Source organism: Eucalyptus grandis, chromosome 7 (assembly GCF_016545825.1).
Source record: "Eucalyptus grandis isolate ANBG69807.140 chromosome 7, ASM1654582v1, whole genome shotgun sequence".
Lineage (NCBI taxonomy): Eukaryota > Viridiplantae > Streptophyta > Magnoliopsida > Myrtales > Myrtaceae > Eucalyptus > Eucalyptus grandis.
In genome coordinates, this window is record NC_052618.1 from 21,215,154 (window position 1) to 21,233,749 (window position 18,596).

General features: G+C 37.2%; 2 protein-coding genes across 6 annotated transcripts; both read right to left on the reverse strand.

Annotated features, from left to right (window-relative positions):
• Nucleotides 1–8,060: 8,060 nt before the first annotated feature.
• Nucleotides 8,061–10,148, reverse strand: LOC120295477 (protein NTM1-like 9). The gene is made up of 5 exons (XM_039316664.1): nt 10,085–10,148; nt 9,789–9,992; nt 9,404–9,669; nt 8,739–8,879; nt 8,061–8,628 (listed from the first exon to the last, which is right to left on the reverse strand). Exons 1-5 carry the CDS (start codon nt 10,131–10,133, stop codon nt 8,395–8,397), a joined length of 894 nt encoding a protein of 297 aa, XP_039172598.1. The 5' UTR covers nt 10,134–10,148; the 3' UTR covers nt 8,061–8,394.
• Nucleotides 10,149–15,601: 5,453 nt separating this feature from the next.
• On the reverse strand, nt 15,602–18,531 carry LOC104430414 (protein NTM1-like 9). Of its 5 annotated transcripts, none has more exons than XM_039318306.1 (5): nt 18,165–18,531; nt 17,206–17,761; nt 16,828–17,087; nt 16,156–16,296; nt 15,602–16,037 (listed from the first exon to the last, which is right to left on the reverse strand). In XM_039318306.1, exons 2-5 carry the CDS (start codon nt 17,378–17,380, stop codon nt 15,801–15,803), a joined length of 813 nt encoding a protein of 270 aa, XP_039174240.1. In that variant the 5' UTR covers nt 17,381–17,761; nt 18,165–18,531; the 3' UTR covers nt 15,602–15,800. The 5 variants fall into 5 exon arrangements, 4 of the variants coding, with proteins under 4 accessions (XP_039174240.1, XP_039174241.1, XP_039174243.1 ...); XM_039318307.1 differs by lacking the exon at nt 18,165–18,531 and adding an exon at nt 18,060–18,127; XM_039318309.1 differs by lacking the exon at nt 18,165–18,531 and having other exon boundaries at nt 17,206–17,447; nt 17,631–17,885.
• Between the last annotated feature and the right edge of the window lie 65 nt (nt 18,532–18,596).

The following is an 18,596-nucleotide window of genomic DNA, read 5'->3' on the forward strand; positions in this document are numbered from 1 at the left end:
CGTGTTAGTACGATTCCAAAGCACAGCCGATTCTCTTTTTCATATTATAAAGTGTGTTAACTTCAAGAGGAGTGTGGACTTCATGGGGGGCAAAGATATTCAAGGGTAGAGTTGCTATTGGATGTTACTAATTAGTTCTCATGTACCCATCCCGTCTTTTCGATGTCATCAACACAATTCATTATTGATGGATTCGATAATTGAAGAAATCTACCGGATATTTGATTACCAACTTTATAATTATTACTAGATGTTGTTCAAAGGAACATGTTAGTAACTTTTCTATGGGTGTAGGTAAATCTGACAACAAGGTAATAAACTTTGGATTTGATATATTTCCATAAATTATAGTAGATTAGATTGTGCCTTGAAATTAGAAGAGGGTTGATAATTTTCCATTTTCTTGTGGCTCCTCACTTTTATGTTTTATCCATGCCTGCACACAGACACATGTATAAATTTTATAAATTGGAATTTTATTCATATCATTAATCTTATCTAATCATATAATTCGCAACCTTGATGTAATTACTTACTTCAAAATATTGTGCTATAAATAAGTATTTTCATCGATAATCATTGAAACATTAGTAAATTCATTGTAATGTTTTTAACTTATTAAACATTATGTATAGTGTCAAAGAAAATTGTTTACACTCGTTTGTACTTTCATGATACTTGTAAGAAATTGTATTGGTTATAGAGATTAACAAGGATACATTTATATATTAAAAACAGTTCACCAACATCCAATTAGACATTTATAGATTCATTATAATGTTGTTTAAATTAGGCAAATTTATACCAAAAGTTCTTCAAGTCTTTTGCCCAATGTGCAATTGAATTTTAAAATGTTTTTGAATCCAATGAAATCAACTCCTTCCGATAATTGATCATGCAAATTTGTTTGACATGGCATGCCGGAATTCAATGTGTCCTTCTCTAGTATTTTTTATGATACTATCACCACGCCAAAATAGTCAAATTTTCTTTTAGAAAAAGAAAAACCAATAAAATAATAGGTCAAAACTTTGGAAAAAAAATCGAAGAAAAATCAGCTAACCTAAACTTAAGAGACGGAATGGTCCGCTTTATTGTAATCTTTTTGAATATCTAACCTATTTTTTGAGGTGGTCCCCACAATGGTGCCAATTCAATGCTACATATGCCTAAGGTATTATTAAAATGCTCCACATTAGATTCCGACATGTTGCATCGGCAAATTTGCCTGAATGTTTTCCAGAGGACTTAAGCACACCAGATTTGACTTTCTTAAAAATTGGACAACCAATTAGGATTACATTTGCGATATTTGAAAAGTTTAGGATTATATTGAACTCCATGCAATAGGTTTAAATTGAATCGGTCATTGTTCCCAGCTTTTCCTCATTAAGATAAAAATTGCTTTTTATTTTCAATTGGTATTCACAATCAACAAAGTCGTACACATAAAAACAACAGAAGTTACATGATTTATCACTTGATTATGGTCGAAATCATGCTTGATTTTATATAAAGATGGCCTCTAGATGCGACTAATAGCAAGGTAGTAACTTTCTTGCGGTTGAAATCAGGCTTTTATTTTGTGAGAAATTGCTAGAATCCTACCACCCACGTACCCACGGATGGCGAGGTCATGGTACTAATCCCCTATTATTTTCAATTAATACTCATCATCAAATCATAAACATAACAACCAACGAAGGCCGCACACTTTCCTGCTTAGTCTTTTATCTTTTGTGATAATGGTGCAATGGAATATTTCTTTTTTGTTTTGGGGTCGAATAGTATCGTCATTTGAGAAGAGAGAAGAGGCAACAAGAAAGAATTACTTTGCTTTTATCTATCGTCATGTTGGGGTAGCGCCTGCCGATGAGGAGAAAGGAGAGGCGATGAGAAAGAGTATTCAGGGCAGTGATGAGGAAGAGGTCTTTACTTACAAATCACTTCACAAGTCATACGTATGGAATTGGGATGCCACAACTATGGAGGAAAATCTCACGCTGAAAGCCTTCTTAGCAATTACACGAATTGTTACAAAAAAGAAGTGATCACCTAATAAAATAAACCGATAGAAGAAATAAATCGAATACAGATTTATGTGACTAGTTGGTGGGACCTACTTTACAAGAAGAGCAATATAGATCGAGCGATAAATTATAATCATACTCGAGTCATTCAAACATTTTTAATGTTTCCTACCTCCCAATAATTCATACAATGTTTGGGCCCTCCAAATTCCTTACAAAGTAATCTATTTATCTCACAAAAGAATTAGTAAATTAACAAGGGAATTTTAGAGCTTTAAACACTCATGATGTAATTCAAGAGCACAGGCTCATCTTGGATGCTCTTCATGTAGAAAACCCACACTTCTTTGATAGAAGAGAATTGGATCAAATATAGGAAACATACTTAAATTAGGACACCACTTAAAGTTAAAACCAACTCAAAATAGGAATCCTATTGAAATAGAAAGTTTCATTTTCAAGCTCAAACTCTAGAATATTTTCAACAGAATAGTTTTGTGATACATTACCAGTGTTAAATAGATAAAATCAAGAAAAATAAAAAATGTTAGGAAAACAATTAATAGTAAAAGCGTGCAAGATTGATATAATGTCCTCTCTTTGGAGAAGCATAGTCAATACACAACATTATCACTGACATAATAAGCAAGGCTGAAATTAATATCTATGAAGGACCTCAAACATTGGCAAACCATTATCACAATTCACAACTAATCTTTGCAGCCTAATCTAACCACATGTTGGCATACTAATCCTTGCTCCCGTCGAATTTGAAGACATCCGAGAGATCGATACAGTCACTTGGAGAATATGGCATATGACAATGTCCATCACTAGGCTCATCACTATGCCAATGATCATCATGAGACAAACGTTGCTCTTCACTCATTTGAGGTTGCTCATCAGGAGTGGGCACATTCTAATTCGATAAATTAGAATTCGACGTCTCGTTTAGATTGTCGGATTCCATAGTAACTCCTGTAGATGCCTGAGCTGAAAAAAAGAAAAAGAAAGAACAAACAGTACTAAGCTTTAGTATGGTTAGATGTATTTTTAGATCAGATGTTGCTTTGTATCAATCTAAAGCAATGCTTGCTCACCTGCGTACTAATTTCTTGTGTTTCTTCATTTTCGTTATCGTTCAGATTGCTAGGGCCACTTGAATCTGTTGAAGTACTCGCTGCTGCTGACTTTGCTTTCTTACCTTTCTTGTTAATAATGCGACAGAGAGCCAAGGCCGTCTACAAAGACAGTGATACACGGATGAGTTTCAGGGTTATGATAACCCAAACTCCATTGTTGCATGGGAAGTATTTAATGCATCAGATACGTCACTTATCAAAATTGAAGTAACCTAAATTTCAAGAACAAATGGTCCCCTCTTGCTGCAGATTCACCCCCTTTTTGGTAGTATAACCTTTAGTAGTCTCGGGAACTAAAACACCAGTCATGAACCTATCGCTTAAAATGATTATTGCTAAGTTTCGTTTCTCAATCTCCCTCATGAAATTATACGAAGAACAGTAGGAAAAGTTCTGACTCGTGAATGCTAGTGTTTGGAGTAGAGGTGGATTTAAAGGCAAATCAATCTTAAATCATGGGATAGATATAGGAACTAGCTAATCATGAACTCACAGAGCCAGAAACCTCAAGAAGCTGAATGAGGATCATATGTAGAGTAATGATGATATCGATTTTACCTGCACTTGTAAGCATATGACAGATGGTCAATTAGGAAAAGCAAAAGAAAAGTCGAGTACCGGGTCTGAATTTTCACCATCTGAAACATTCAAGTTTAGGAGATATTCATGCATGGCCATATCAGTCTTGCGGCCATTTGGCTGTCGGCCTTCATAGTAAACCAAAATCCTCTTGGTCCCTATTGGCTTACCAGTGTCCGGTGCTCGGATAACACGAGTTCCTCCTCTATTGGTTTGAATCTGAGTCCCACTTGCCACGCCCCCGTCAATTCTGCTATGCTATGTGCTTGCTAGCTCACATTCACTACTGCAATTGAAAAAGAGGAGAAAACTAGAGAATGGTGGAAGCGAAATAAGCAGAGGAAGATGAGAAAAAACAGAGGAAACAGAGTTTACTCTTGGCTTTCCCCTGCTTGAGAGTGTTGCCTCCAAACGCTTTCAGGTGGGTCTCTTTATAAACACAGAAAAGAAGTAGCTTTCTTCAGCCTTCTTTAAGAAGGCAAACTACCATTCAAGTGGATCCCACCTCAAGCTCAAGACGACGACGTTTTCACCAAGAGCAGCTTCTTGGAAGTCCGCAATGCGTATTTTGGCAGGTTAATAGGACCAATCTGGTTGTTTCAGCCAATGGGAACAAATGACAGCTTATAGCTCCATGATGGTAGGATGAGTAATTTTTCCTCAGTGAAGAAAATTCTAGAATTCCAAATGACATGGATAGTTTGAGAAATGCTGCCGAAAGTGAGAGATGGTAACATTCCTGTTAGTACGATTGCAAAATGTAATCGACTCTCTTTTCATATTATAATGCATGTTAACTTCTAGAGGAGTGTGGAATTTCGGGGAAAAGAAATTCAAGGATAGACTCGCCATTAGATGGGATACAAGTGCACATTTTTAGTTACATAATTAATTCTCATGTACTCATCCCATCTTTTTGACGTCATCAATATAAGAGTTTATTCATTAACGATGAATTCAATAATTGAACGATTCTACCGGATATTTGATTAATATTTATTAGTAGGTGTTGTTCAAAGGAACGTATTAGTAACTTTTCCATGGGTGTAGGTAAACTTGACAATGAGGTAATAAACTTTGGATTTGATGTATTTCCATAAATTATAGTAGATTAGATTGTGCCTTTGAAATTAGAAGAGGGTTGATAATTTTCCATTTTCTTTTGGCTCTTCACTTTTATCTTTTATACATGCCTGCACACTGACACATGTATATATTTTTTAAATTGGAATTTTATTCGTACCATTAATCTTATCTAATCAAATAATTTGTAACCTCGATGTCATTACTTACTTCAAATTATTGTGCTATAAATAAGTATTTACATACTAAAAACAAGTTCATTAAATATCATTAAAACACTAGTAAATTCATTGTAATGTTTTTAACTTATTAAACATAATATATAGTGTCAAAGAAAATTGTTTACACTCGTTGGTACTTTCATGATACTTGTAAGAAATTGTATTGGTTATAGAGATTAACAAGGATATGTTTATATATTAAAAACAGTTCATCAACATCCAATTAAGCATTCATAGATTCATTATAATGTTGTTTAAATTAGGCAAATTTGCACCAAAAGTTCTTCAAGTGTTTTGCCCAATGTGCAATCAAATTCTAAACTTTTTTGAATCCACTGAAATCAACTCCTTCCGGTAATTGATCATGCAAATTTGTTTAACGTGGCATGCTGGAATTCAATATGCCCTTCTCTAGAATTTTTTATGATACTGGCACCACGTCAAAATAGTCAAATTTTCTTTTGAAAAAAAGAAGAAGAACCAGGTCAAAACTTTGAAAAAAATTGAAGAAAAATCAGTTAAACTATATCTAAGAGACAGAATGGTCCGTGTTATCGTAATCTTTTTGAATATCTAACCTATTTTTTGAGGCGGTGCCACAATGGCGCCATTTCAACGCCATATATGGCAAAGGTATTATTAAAAAGCTCCGTGTTAGATTTCGACATGTTGCATCAGCAAAATTGCCCAAATGTTTTCCGAAGGACTTAAGTACACCAGATTAAGCATGTTCATGACCTTCTTAAAAATTGGACAACCAATTAGGATTTTGGTGCAATTTTCCCTTTACAATATGAATGACACTAGTAAAGTATATGACATACTTATCTTTTGCAAGTTTATAAATTTATCATGGTAAATTATTAACCATACTTTTAAAACTAGGAAGAAGTTGATAGCTTTTTCATTTAGTGAGATATTGGTAAATTTAAGTGTACTTTTTGAAAATTTTAATATTTAAGTGTCCTCCTATGCCACAACCGTCAAGTTATAACATTTGGGGTTATTCTTTGCCACTAGAAATCCTTCCATCTAGATACCACCGTACCCATAATCAAATCATACGCCTAAGAAACAACAATGGCCACATGTTTGTTTGTTTGTTTGTTTTTTTATTCTTTTATGGTGAAGGCGTTTTGTCGCCGTTTGAGGAGAGAGGGGAGTCAGCGAAAAATAATTACTTTGCTTTATTTATCGTCAGGGCGGGGTGGCGCTGCCATTGCAGTGAGATAGCGGCGGCAAGAAAGGGTAAGAGTTGAGGAATTGAAAGTGACCGAGAAGCCTGTCGTGGGGAGTAATCAGGGCATTGATGAGGAACAGTCCTCTACCCACAAATCACTTCACAAGTCTAACGTATGGAGTTGGGATATTACAACGACGAAGGAAAGTCTTACTCTACAAGCCCTCTCAACGGTTTGATGAATAGATATTGATGCATGACCAGTATTGAGTAGATAAAATCAGGATAAATATACAAATTATAAGGAAACAATAATAACAATACAATGAGGATAGTTATTCAAGAACATGGGCAAGTGATGCTTGCAGGAGTAAAGGAGTATCGGTGAAACCACTGGAAATAACTAAGAAAAACACAAGCATTGAGCATAGCCGATGAGTGGTTACTACACCTTCACTATAAAATACCACCAACTATCTACCAAGAAAACCCCCCACACAAATCAAACAAAATGTTATTTTTCAATTATATTTACTTTTCTTGTACCGTGCTTTAATTTTCCTTAGCTATATTCCTCATATTCTTATTGTCGATTAAACTATAGCGTGTGTCTTTATCTTGATACCTCGCCATCAATTAAATTCTAACATTATGTCCAAATATCTTTAATATGTGTCATTGATTGGATTTCGGCATAGACTAATGCTGATCTTGTAACTTTTGTATCTTGTTGTTGATTGAATTCTGACTCGGTCTAAAATCTTATAGTGTTGTTTGGATTAAAGAAGTTCGAATCCTTTTTGCATGAGATATCCTTTGTTTGTAGTTGGTTCCCTTTTAAAAAATCACATAATGAATTTCGGTGAAAGATATTTAACTGCAAGAATAATTCTAGCGAAACACTTTTGTAAGACGAGGAAGTTGAGTGTTCGTTGACACCATGATCCCAAATTGTATGTTTTGATGCTAATTTAATAAAAAAACCTTGATCAAAACTTTAAACTTGTTTAACAAAATTTGAAGATGAAAAACTTTGACAATGCTCGCAACTCACACTACTCAAGTGAAGGAGATGAGGTTTTATGTTATTTCACCTTATCACCCCTTACAAAACGATTAAAAGACTTCCCTATAGATACACTTGTTACATGACCGTCACTCTTATGCTTAAAGGACTCATGAATGTATCTAGCATTCCAAGGAGATAGATTCCTGCGAATTTATAAAACATTGATTAGACTTAAATAATGAATCATGCATTAGTTTAAATGCTTAAACGGTTAGATTAAGGCATGTTTTATTATTTAAATATTCTAACATTCCCCCTCATACTTAGTTTGATCTTTTGTCTAGTACTAAGTGTGGACATTAATGGGGTTAGGAAAGATTTGAATTTAAGACCTCTAGCTCTAATACCATATTAGAATAAAACAGAAAAGAGAATTTTTGTATATTTCTATGTGTATAATATCAATTATACAAGAGCCTATTTATAGGTTCTTCTAGACAACTATTTAAAGTAATAAAATATTACTATATCAAATAAAATCAATCAAGGTAGATCGCAACTCTCCAATAAAGATTCTTCTTAACTCAATGCACTAGTGTTGGAGTCCAACAATCTGCATCAAACTTGGTAAATCAACAACCGGTTAGGATCAACAACCCTTAAAATCGACAACTTGCTTAGTGAATTGGTAATATTTATGAATTTAGTTTAATTACTAACAGCCTCCATCGAGAAGAAATTAGAGGCGGCAAGAAAAAGTAAGAGACGAGAAATCGAAAGAGACTGAGAAATCAATGACCAGGAGTAATCGGCGCATTGTGGAGGAATAGGTCTTTATTTACAAATCATTTCACAAGTCGTTAATATGGACTTGGGATATTACAACTATGAAGGAAAGTCTCATACTGCAAGTGCTTAGACAAATAGATATTTATGCATGACCAGTATTGAGTAGGTAAAATCGACATTAATATACAAATTGAAAGGAAACAGAAGTAATACTGCATACAAGCGCACAAGATTGATATAATATCCTATCCTAGGAGAAGCATAGTTGGTACACGGCATTATCACTGATACAATAAGCAAGGCTGAGATTAACATTTATAAATGTCCTCAAACACTGGCAATATCACTCAAGTTTGGCATACTAATTAATGCTCTCGTCAAAGTTAAAGAGATCCACGAGATCAATATAGTCACTTGAAGAATATGGCAGAGAACAATATCCGTCACTGGGTTCATCGTGCTCGTAAATATCATGAGACAAACATTGCTCTTTGGTCGTTTGAGGCTGCTGATCGGGAATAGGCACATTCTGGCCTGGAAAATTTAAATTTGACGTCTCATTCAGAGGGAATTCAACAGTAACTCCAGGAGATGCCTGACGGACCAAAAAAGAAGAAGGAACAATCAGTACTCAGAGCTTTAGTAGTTAGTTGTATCTCTAAATCACATTTTCCTTTGTATCAATCTGACGTAACACTTGCTCACCAGTTCACTAATATCTTGTGTTTCTTCATTTTGGGAATCATTCAGATTGCTAGGGCCGCTTAAATCAGTTGAAGTACCTGCTGTTGGTGACTTTGCTTTCTTACTTTTCCTGTTTATTATGTGACACAGAACCATCGCCGCCTACAAAGACAGAATGATACCGGGGATGAGTTTCAGGGTTACATAACCGAAACTCCATTGCTGCACGAAAGTACTTTATGCACAAGATACACCACGCGTCACTAAAGTAATTCTTCTTTCAAGAACAAATTGCCCCCTTTGTTGCTATAGAATCACTCTACTTTTGCCAGTATAACCTTCGGTAGTCACTGGAACTGAAGCACCAGTCAAGAATCTAACACTTAAAATGATGATCTGTAAGTTTGCTTTCTCGATCTTCCTCCCAAAATTCTACGAAATACTGTAGGAAAGGTGCTGACTCACGGATACTATGTCCGAAGTCCAACTAGAATTGAAGGCAAATCGCGCTTAAAAATTAATGGGATCAGATGGAGGAACTAGAAAATCATGAACTCAGAAAGCGAGAAACTTCAACAAGCTGAATGAGGAACATATGTAGAGAAATTATTAAATCAATTTAAACTGTACTTCAACCATGTTAGAGATGCTAAATTAGGGGAAGCAAAAGAAGAGAAGTCGAGTACCGGGTCTGAAATTTCACTATCTGAAACATTCGAGTTTAGGTGATATTCGGTCATGCCCAAATTGGTCCTTTGGGAATTTCTTTGTCGACCTTTGTGGTAAACCAAGCCTCTCCTGAGCCCTATCTCCTCACCGGTGTCTGGTGCTTGTATAACACGTTTGGAACATGTCTCTTTCCAAAATCCGCACTCAGTCTTCCTCTTCCTCTTACGACCATGGGGACAAAAGAAGAAACACTCGCTTCCATCCGATGGGATACTTGACAATTCTACAACCAAAGATTGGTTAGATGTTAATCCACCAAGATCTTACGGCATAACTACAAATTACCATCAAACCATAAGAAAATACAGAAATAGAGAACACTAAGGACTAAATGTAAATTACCCTTGTATCGTGCAAATAACTCCGGAGGCTCCCAGTTGTAGATGTATAGCTCGGGAATCACGCAAATAGTTTCCATTTCTCCTTTGAGCTTTTTTCTTAAGTGATGAACGATGAGTTCGTCCTCCGTCGGTTTGAATCTGAGTCCCACCGGCCACGCCTCGATCGATTCTGCCATGCTATATGGTTGCCGTCTCACATTCACTTCTGCAACAGGATAAAAAAAGGGAGAACAGTAGAGATTGGGGCTATTGAGATAAGCAGAGGAAGAGAATACAAACAGAGGAAAGAGAGATTACTCTTGGCTTGGCTTGGCTTTGCTTTGAGAGTGTTGACTCCCAAAAACATCGATTTGGGTCAATTTATAAGCAAAAAAAAACAAGTAATTTTACGACCCTTGTTTGAGAAGGCAAACTACTGTTCAAATGGGTCCCACCTCAAGCTCAAGACGACGACGGTTTATCTAAAAGCAGCCTCTTCGAAGTCCACAACGCGTATTTAACTGGGTTAGGCGGACCCATCTGCCTGTTTTAGTCAATGCGAAGACGTGACAGATAGCTTCACGACCAGGTATATGCAGAAATAAGCACGTGATGGCATGAAGTAAAGCACTGTTTCTTCAGTGAAGAAGACTCTGAATTTCATGCAGATCATGATGTCAAGTTGTCTCAAGCGTTTTCTCAGCAAGGAAGATTCTAGAATTCCCAGCGACAATAATAGTTTAAGCAGTGACGTAGAAAGTGGAAAAGATAAAAAAAAATTCCAAAGCACGATCGATTCTTTTTATATATTATATGCATATTAATCTTCAAGAGGAGGGTGAACTGTGGGGGAAAGGAAATTCAAGGGTGGACTCCTTTACTGTAGCAAAACTCAGATGCATGTTATATTCTCATGAATATTTAGAACATTTATCATTGTAAAACTGTTCTATATAGTCGCTATTGGAAGAGATGTAAGTGCAAATGTTTAGTTTCGTGAGCAATTCTTAGGTACAAATGTTGTCTCTCCAATGATTTTCATTAGAAAGAAAATAGGTTGGATTTGATATTTATTTATTCTGCTAGACATTTAGGCTCGGTTTGTTTTACGGAAAACGTAACATATATGGAAAATGTTTTTTAGGGAGTCATTTTTTAGGAAAATGACGATATTTTCCGGTGTTTAGCTTAAACTTGAAAATAAAAAGGAAAATATTTTCTGTCATTAGGGATGGAAAATATGATTTGATTTTTCTAAAGAGACGTATACTATTCAAACACTAGTAAATTACATATGGACAATTGGGGACTAGGTACAAGCATTGGAGTCTTACGTTTGGTTGCAATGGACCACGCCTCAAGCGCCAAGGATTAGAACACGAGCACTTGATCCCATGTCCGACCTTGATGGACCCAAACACAAGCACCGGGGTCCTAGGCCTAGCCTCAATGGACTTAAGCATGACCTTTGTGGACTTGGGTCCTAGAGTGAGAGATTTGAACTTGGGTACCAAGATCCCATGCTCGGCATATTTGGACCCTGGCTCGAGTCCTGAGGCATCAAGCATGGGCACTGGGACTTCAGGCTCAATCTTGATTGACCCAAATGTGAGTGTTGGGGCCTCGGCCATGGGTAGCAGTGTCTTGGGCCCTGCCTCGATGGACATAAGCAAGGGTGTGAGGATCCAGGTACGGGCATTGAGGTAATGGGCTCGGCCTCAATGGTCTTGAGCCCGGACGCCAGAGACCTAGTCTTGGATGCTTAGGACCCGAAAATTCAGCTTTGGGGTTTCCATGTGCAAGAGTAGAGTTTTAGGTCAAGTGTTAATATATAGTTATATTTTGAAAAGTGAAGTCTTATTTTTTGAAAATGAAATCATTTTCTTGAATTTAAGCATAGGTTTTTCGTTAACTAGGTAAAACGTTTTCCGTAAACTAGGACAATATTTTCCATCGACCTATTCTTTTAAGCATGTTAAATGCTGGAAAATAAAGAAAATGTTTTTGTTGAATTTTTTTCTGTGTAACAAAGAGAGCCTTAATTACCTTGTATTAACTCGTAGGCATTGTTTGGAGGAATGTAAGTAGTTAAATTTGACATCAAGGTACAAAAAATTTTGGATTTGAAATATTTTCATAAATCGTGGTAGATTAGATTGTGCCTTTGAAATTATAATATGATTGATAATTTTCCATTTTCTTTTGACTCCTCTCTTTTATCTATTATACATGGTTGCACACACACACCGATATATATATTTACAAACACTCATATATGTATATTTTATAAAATAGAATTTTAGGAAAAATTTCAAAAAAGGGCCTCAAGTGTCCTTATTTTCTTAAATAAGGGCCTGAAATGGATCTTATTCCAAATAAAGGCCTATAGTGGTCATGGTTGTTTCAAATAAGGCATAAAGTGGCCATGGTTATTTCAAATAAGGGCCTTACCTCGCTAGTCATTGGCTGACTAACTTTTCCAACCGATTACGGGCATTATTGTCCAAATATTTCCTTTCTTTTTTCTCTTTTCTTCTTTTTTCATTTCCAACATTGGCCAATGGCCACTAGTAAAGGCTTGTGAGGGCTTGGTGCCGGTTGTTGGGAAGGGCTGGCGAGGGCTTTGTGACCCTCATCGATTGCTTATAAGGGTTGACGAGGGCCTACAAGCACTCATTGTAGCGGCGACGGCTTGCAAGCCCTCATCGGCCACAAGTGAGGCCACCCTCGCCAAATCTAGGGAGGGTCAACCTTAGTTGTGGCTAGTGAGGACTCGATGACCATCACCGATAGCGAGGAAGGACCGTTGAGCCCCACTGAGCGCAAATGAGGGCTTGTAGGTTGACCCTCACTAGATTTGGCAAAGGTGGACTAGCTCACGACTAGTAAGGGCCATCAAGCCCTTGTTGGTTGTGGGTGAGGGCTTGTAGGCCCTCATTGACCATGGGCAAGGCCACCCTCGCCTGCTGACCTTGCTAATAGGGGCGGCCTGCCCCCAAGGGGAGGGTAGCTCTTGCCTATGGTTGGTGAGGGTGGCCCTCACTGGATCGAGCAAGGGTGACCCTCGCCTAGCCCTCTAGGGGCATTGCCGCTAGCCAATGGCTACTAGCAAAGAAGGAAGAAGACCAAAAAAAAAAGGAAAGAGAAAAGAAAAGTGGAAAAAAAAAAGGAAGAAAAAGGAAAATGAAACATTTCTTGATTGCAAAAAGAAAAAAGTCAAGCCCTTATTTAAAATGGCCACCAACAAAGAAGGAAGAAGACTAGAAAAAAGGAAAGAAAAAAAAAAAGAGGACTAACAAAAGGGAAAATGACAAAAAATGTCATTGACCACTAGAAAGTTAAGCCCTTATTTGAAACAATATAATCGCTTCAAGCCCTTATTTCAAATAAGATTTATCTCAGGCCCTTATTTGAGAAAGTGATCACATTTAAGGCATTTATTTGAAATAATGTTCACTTCAGACCTTTATTTAAGAAAATAAGGGCACTTGAGGCCCTTTTTGAAAATTTTCCAGAATTTTATGCATACATAAAATGAAACCTCTTTTTGACATTAATCTTATCTACTCAAATAATTTGCAATGTCAATGTCATTACCCACTTCAAAATATTGCACTATAAATAACTATTACATAGTGAAAAACAGTTCATCAATAAACATCGAAACATTGGTTAATTTTTAATTTTCTCTAATGTTCAAAGTAAATTGTTTAACATTCATAACCAAGAAATATAATATATTGTCAAATTTGAAACATTGTTTATCTTCATAAACTCATATAATATAGTGTTAAAGAACATTCATGATACTTGCAAGAAATTATATTGGTTATATAGATCAATATATTTAGATATTAAAAACCAAATCTATCAACATCCAATATATTCATTTTAATGTTGTTTAGATTAGGCAAAGTTTGCACCAAAAGTATTTGAAGTGTTTTGCCGAATGTATAATCAAGTCCTACAGGTTTAGAATAAAATAAAATCAAGTCCATCCAGCAATGGATTAGGCGAATTTGTTGACCTGGCCTTCTGGAATCCAGTATGTCTTTCTCTAGTATTTTTTAGGATACATGTCACCAGAAAAGTCAAACTCTTTAAAAAAAAAAGAAAGAAGAAAAAATAAAATGAAAGGTCAACATTTTTAAGAAAAAAATGAAAAATCAAATAAACGTAAACCTTGAGATGATATAGACCATGGAGACCCTCCCCAGTGAGTGCAAGTGTCCATATGCCCTCACCTACCTATGGTGAGGGTCATCAACTATGAAGAGTAGGGGTGTCAACGATTTGGTTCGTTTCAGATTTTTAGAAAACCCAAATTAAATCAAACCGTTTGGAATGTGCATTGACTTTGAATCGAGTCACGCTTCAAACCAAATATAACTTGAACCAAAAACTTAGTTCCGATCGATTTAGTTATTCTTTTTGAAATATTAAAAAGAGGTTTAATGGAAAATGAGAGAGATTGTGTGAATTGTAATTCTAAGAATATGGGCAATTTTCAAATCAATTTGTTTAACTGAACCGAAATGAAACCACCTGAAACAAACTAAAAAACAGTTATTTTTTCATTATCTAAACCGAATAAAAATGCACAAAAATTCGGTTCGATTCAGATCCATTCCAATTTTGGTTTGGCTTTCAGTTCTATTCTGACACCTCAACTGAAAAGCCCTTGCTGCCGCTGCATTCTCTCTATTTGCTTTTTTACTTTAAGTATTTGCCTTTTTTTTCTGAGGTGGTGCCCATAGCAACCCCAATTTAGTGCTAAGTATGACAAAAGTAACATTAAAAATTGCTACCTCGAATTTTGACGTGCCTCATCAGCACTTTTGCCGGAACAATTACCGGAAGGACTTAAGTCAATCATATCGAGTATATTTATGACTTGCTTAAACATTGGATAAAAAATTAGAACTTTTGGTGCAATTTCCACTTTATTATACGAACGACAATGGAGAAGTATATTAAATACTTATTCTTTCGCACATAGATAAATTCATCATGGTAAATGATTGACCATGCTTTTTAAAACTTGAAAGAAGTGGGCAACTTACTTATTTAATGAAATGATAGTAAATTCCTTGTAGGGATGATATTTTACTAACCATACATGTTAACTTTCAGAAGTTGGGCTATTCTATTGGGATGTTAATGAAAGCCTTATACTGTTTGTGGTTTACTAACCACACTTGAAAAATGTGAAAGAAGTTAGTAATTTACTAATTCATTAGCAACGGAGCCATCATGGTACTTTTTTAATTGGGATGTTTGATAAATTCGTTATAAGGTTGGCATTTTACTCAGCACATTTAAAAAATTTGCAAGAAGCTGGTAATTTGGATAAATTCTTTATAGTGTTGATTTTATGGACAGATGGCGACTTCATAATGTTTGAAATCATGCTTCATTTTGTGAGAAAATCCTACCATCCAGATACCACCATCGCGATAATCAAATCGCACATCTAACAAACAACCTGCCGCCAGTATGCTTTTTTTTTTTTTCCTTTCAACCTTTCATGGTGATGGCATGGTGTCGCCATTTGAGGAGACGGGAGTCGGCAAGAAAGAACTACTTTGCTTTATCTATCGTCATGGTGTGGTGGCGCCGCCGAGAGGCAGTGAGAAAGAGCGAGAGGCAAGAAGTCGAAGGAGACTGAGAAGCCCATCATCAGGAGCAATTGGGGCGTTGATAAGGAATAGATTTTCACCTACAAATCACTTCACAAGTGGTACTGTGGACTGGGGGTATTGCCACTATAGAGGAAGTCTCACACTGCAAGCCCTCTTAGTGGTGAGACGAATAGATACTAATGCATGACCAGTATTGAGTACATAAAATCGAGATTAATATACAAATTTAAGGATACAAAAGTAATACTATACAAGCGCAAAAGACTGATATAGTATCCTATCCTCGGAAAAGCATAGTCGTACACTGCATTATCACTGATACAATAAGCAAGGCTGAGATTAACATTTACAGAAGTCCTCAAACACTGGCAATATCACTCTAGTTTGGCATACTAATCAGTGCTCTCGTCAAAGTTAAAGAGATCCACGAGATCGATACAGTCGCTTGGAGAATATGGCATGAAACCATGTCCATCGCCAGGGTCGTCATCGTGCTCACGATTATCATGAGACAAATGTTGCTCTTCAGTTGTATGAGGCTGCTGATCAGGAGTAGGCAAATTCCGGTCCGGTAAATTAAAATTCGACATCTCGTTTGGTGGGAGTTCAACAGTAACTCCAGGAGATGTCTGAGTGACAAAAAAGCAAAAAAATAGAAGGAACAATCAGTACTCGAGCTTTAGTGTAGTTAGTTGTATCTCTAGATCACACGTTCCTTCGTATCAATCTAAAGCAACGTTTTCCCACCTGTTCACTCATATCTTGTGTTTCTTCAATTTGGGAATCATTCAGATTGCTGGGGCCGCTTAACTCGGTTGACGTACTCGGTGTTTCTGGCTTTGCTTTCTCTTTTTTCCTGTTTATTATGTGACAGAGAACCAACGCCGTCTGCAAAGACAGAATGATCCCAGGGATGAGCTTCAGGGTTGCATAACCGAAACTCGATTGTTGTACGAAAGTACTTTTTGCACAAGAAAAATCACGCGTCACTTATCAAAATTGAAGTAATTCTTTTTTCATGAACAAATTGCCCCCTTTGTTGCTGCAGAATCAGTTTTGGCAGTATAACCTTCACTAGTCACTACAACTAAAACACCAGTCACGAATCTCTCTTAAAATGATTCTCTGTAAGTTTGATTTCTCGATCTTCCTCATGAAATTCTACAAGATACTGTGGTAAAGGTTCTGACTCATGGATACTAGTGTTCGAAGTTCAACTGGAAATTAAGGCAAATCAAGCTTAAATAATCATGGGACAGAGGAAGGAACTAGAAAAGAATGAACTCAGAAAGCCAGAAACTTCAAGAAGCTGAATGAGAAACATGTGCAGAGAAATGATGATGATGTCAATTTTACCTGCACTTGTAACCATGTTAGAGATGCTCAATTAGGGGAAGCAAAAGAAGAGAAGTCGAGTACCGGGTCCAATATTTCACTATCCGAAACATTCGAATTTAGGTTATATATGTGCATGCCCAAGTTGGTCCTACGGGCATGTCTTTGTCGACCTTTGTGGTAAACCAAGCTCCTCCTGAGCCCCATCTCTTCAGCGCTGTCCGGTGCTTTTATAACACGTTTGGTACTTGTCTCTTTCCAAAATCCACACGGGGTCTTCCGCTTACGACCACGGGGACAAAAGAAGAAACACTCGCTTCCATCCGATGGTATACTCGACAATTCTACAACCAAAGGTTGGTTAAATGTCAATTCACAAAGGTCTCATAGGTAACGCTCAATTACCATCAAACAATAAGAAAATAGAGAAATAGAGAACACTAAGGACTAAATGTAAGTTACCATTGTATCGTGCAAATAACTCCGGAGGCTCCCAGTTGTAGATGTGTAGCTCGGGAATTACACAAATAGTTTCCATTTCTCCTCTGAGCTTCTTTGTCAAGTGATGACCAACAAGCTCGTCCTCCGTCGGTTTGAATCTGAGTCCCACCGGCCACGCCTCCATCGATTCTGCCATGCTATATGCTTGCTATCTCACATTCACTTCCGCAATGGAAAAAAGAGGAGAAGAGTAGACAATGGGGCTGTTGAGATGAGAAGAGGAAGAGAGTGCAAAGAGAGGAAACAGAGGTTACTCTTGGCTTGGCTTTGCTCTGGGAGTGCTGACTGCAAACACTTCCAGGCAAGTCAATTTATAATCACAAAACGACAAGTAATTTTCTCGACCCTTGTTTGAGAAGGCAAACTAGTGTTTGAGAGGATCCCACCTCAAGCTCAGGACGATGACATTGTCATTACAAGCAGCTTCTTCGAAGTCCACAACGCGTATTTAACTGGGTTAATAGGACCCATCTGCTTGTTTTAGCCAATGGGAAGATATGACGGACAGCTTCTTGACCTGGTATATGCAGGAAAAAGCACACGATGGTACGAAGTTGAGTAGTGTTTCTTCAGTGAAGAAGACTCTAGAATTTCATGCAGATCATGATGTGAAGTTGTCTCTAGTGTTTCCTCAGAGAGGATGATTCTAGAATTCCAATGATGGTTTGAGCAGCGACATTGAGAGTGGAAGAGATGCAAAGAAAAGATTCTCCCTAGCACGATTCCAAAGCACTATCGTTTCTCTTAATATATTATATGCATATTGATCTACTGCAGAATTGTGAACTTTGAGAAAGTATTCAGTGATCACTTACTGCCACATCGTAGGCTGATGTGGTATGCATTTCTTTGTTGAAAGCCAATCATAAGTTGCCACCTATTGATGAGATGGACATAAATTAAAAAATTTGAAAACTCACTCCCATTTTTTTTCTACTCCGTTCACTGCGCTCCGCCGGTGGCCTTGGACCTCGGATTTCCAGATTTTCCCGAGCGCCGATAACTCTGCCGGTGGCCTTGGCCGAGCCACTCCGTCTGCTGTCGAGTTGGCTCGCTGCTGCGCCACCCACGAGCGCACATCGTCGCGGCGGCTCATCCATGGCTAGATCTAGAGCCATGAGCACGCGAAGCAAGAACAGCACGAGCAGTACGAGGTGTAGGAAATCTGGGTTCATCTTCTCTCTGCTGTACAGGTTGATTGTTGCAGCAGTAGGATGTGGAGGTAGCTGGACGGTGAGAAGGATCCCAGGGCAGCGTCGTTTGGGGCTCCAGATCTGGAAATCTGGGGTTGCAGCAAGGTACCATTTTTATTTATTTTTTTAATATAATGTTAATATCATAAAATTTCTAAA

Coding starts and splice junctions, on each gene's coding strand:
- LOC104430414 (XM_039318306.1), bottom strand. CDS start 17,380: ATGGCAGAATCGATGGAGGCGTGGCCGGTGGGACTCAGATTCAAACCG. Junction 17,088..17,205: donor GTTATTTGCACGATACAATG/GTAACTTACATT, acceptor CTTTGGTTGTAG/AATTGTCGAGTATACCATCG. Junction 16,038..16,155: donor CACAAGATATGAGTGAACAG/GTGGGAAAACGT, acceptor TTTGTCACTCAG/ACATCTCCTGGAGTTACTGT.
- LOC120295477 (XM_039316664.1), bottom strand. CDS start 10,133: ATGTTTTTGGGAGTCAACACTCTCAAAGCAAAGCCAAGCCAAGCCAAG. Junction 9,670..9,788: donor GTTATTTGCACGATACAAGG/GTAATTTACATT, acceptor CTTTGGTTGTAG/AATTGTCAAGTATCCCATCG. Junction 8,629..8,738: donor CACAAGATATTAGTGAACTG/GTGAGCAAGTGT, acceptor TTGGTCCGTCAG/GCATCTCCTGGAGTTACTGT.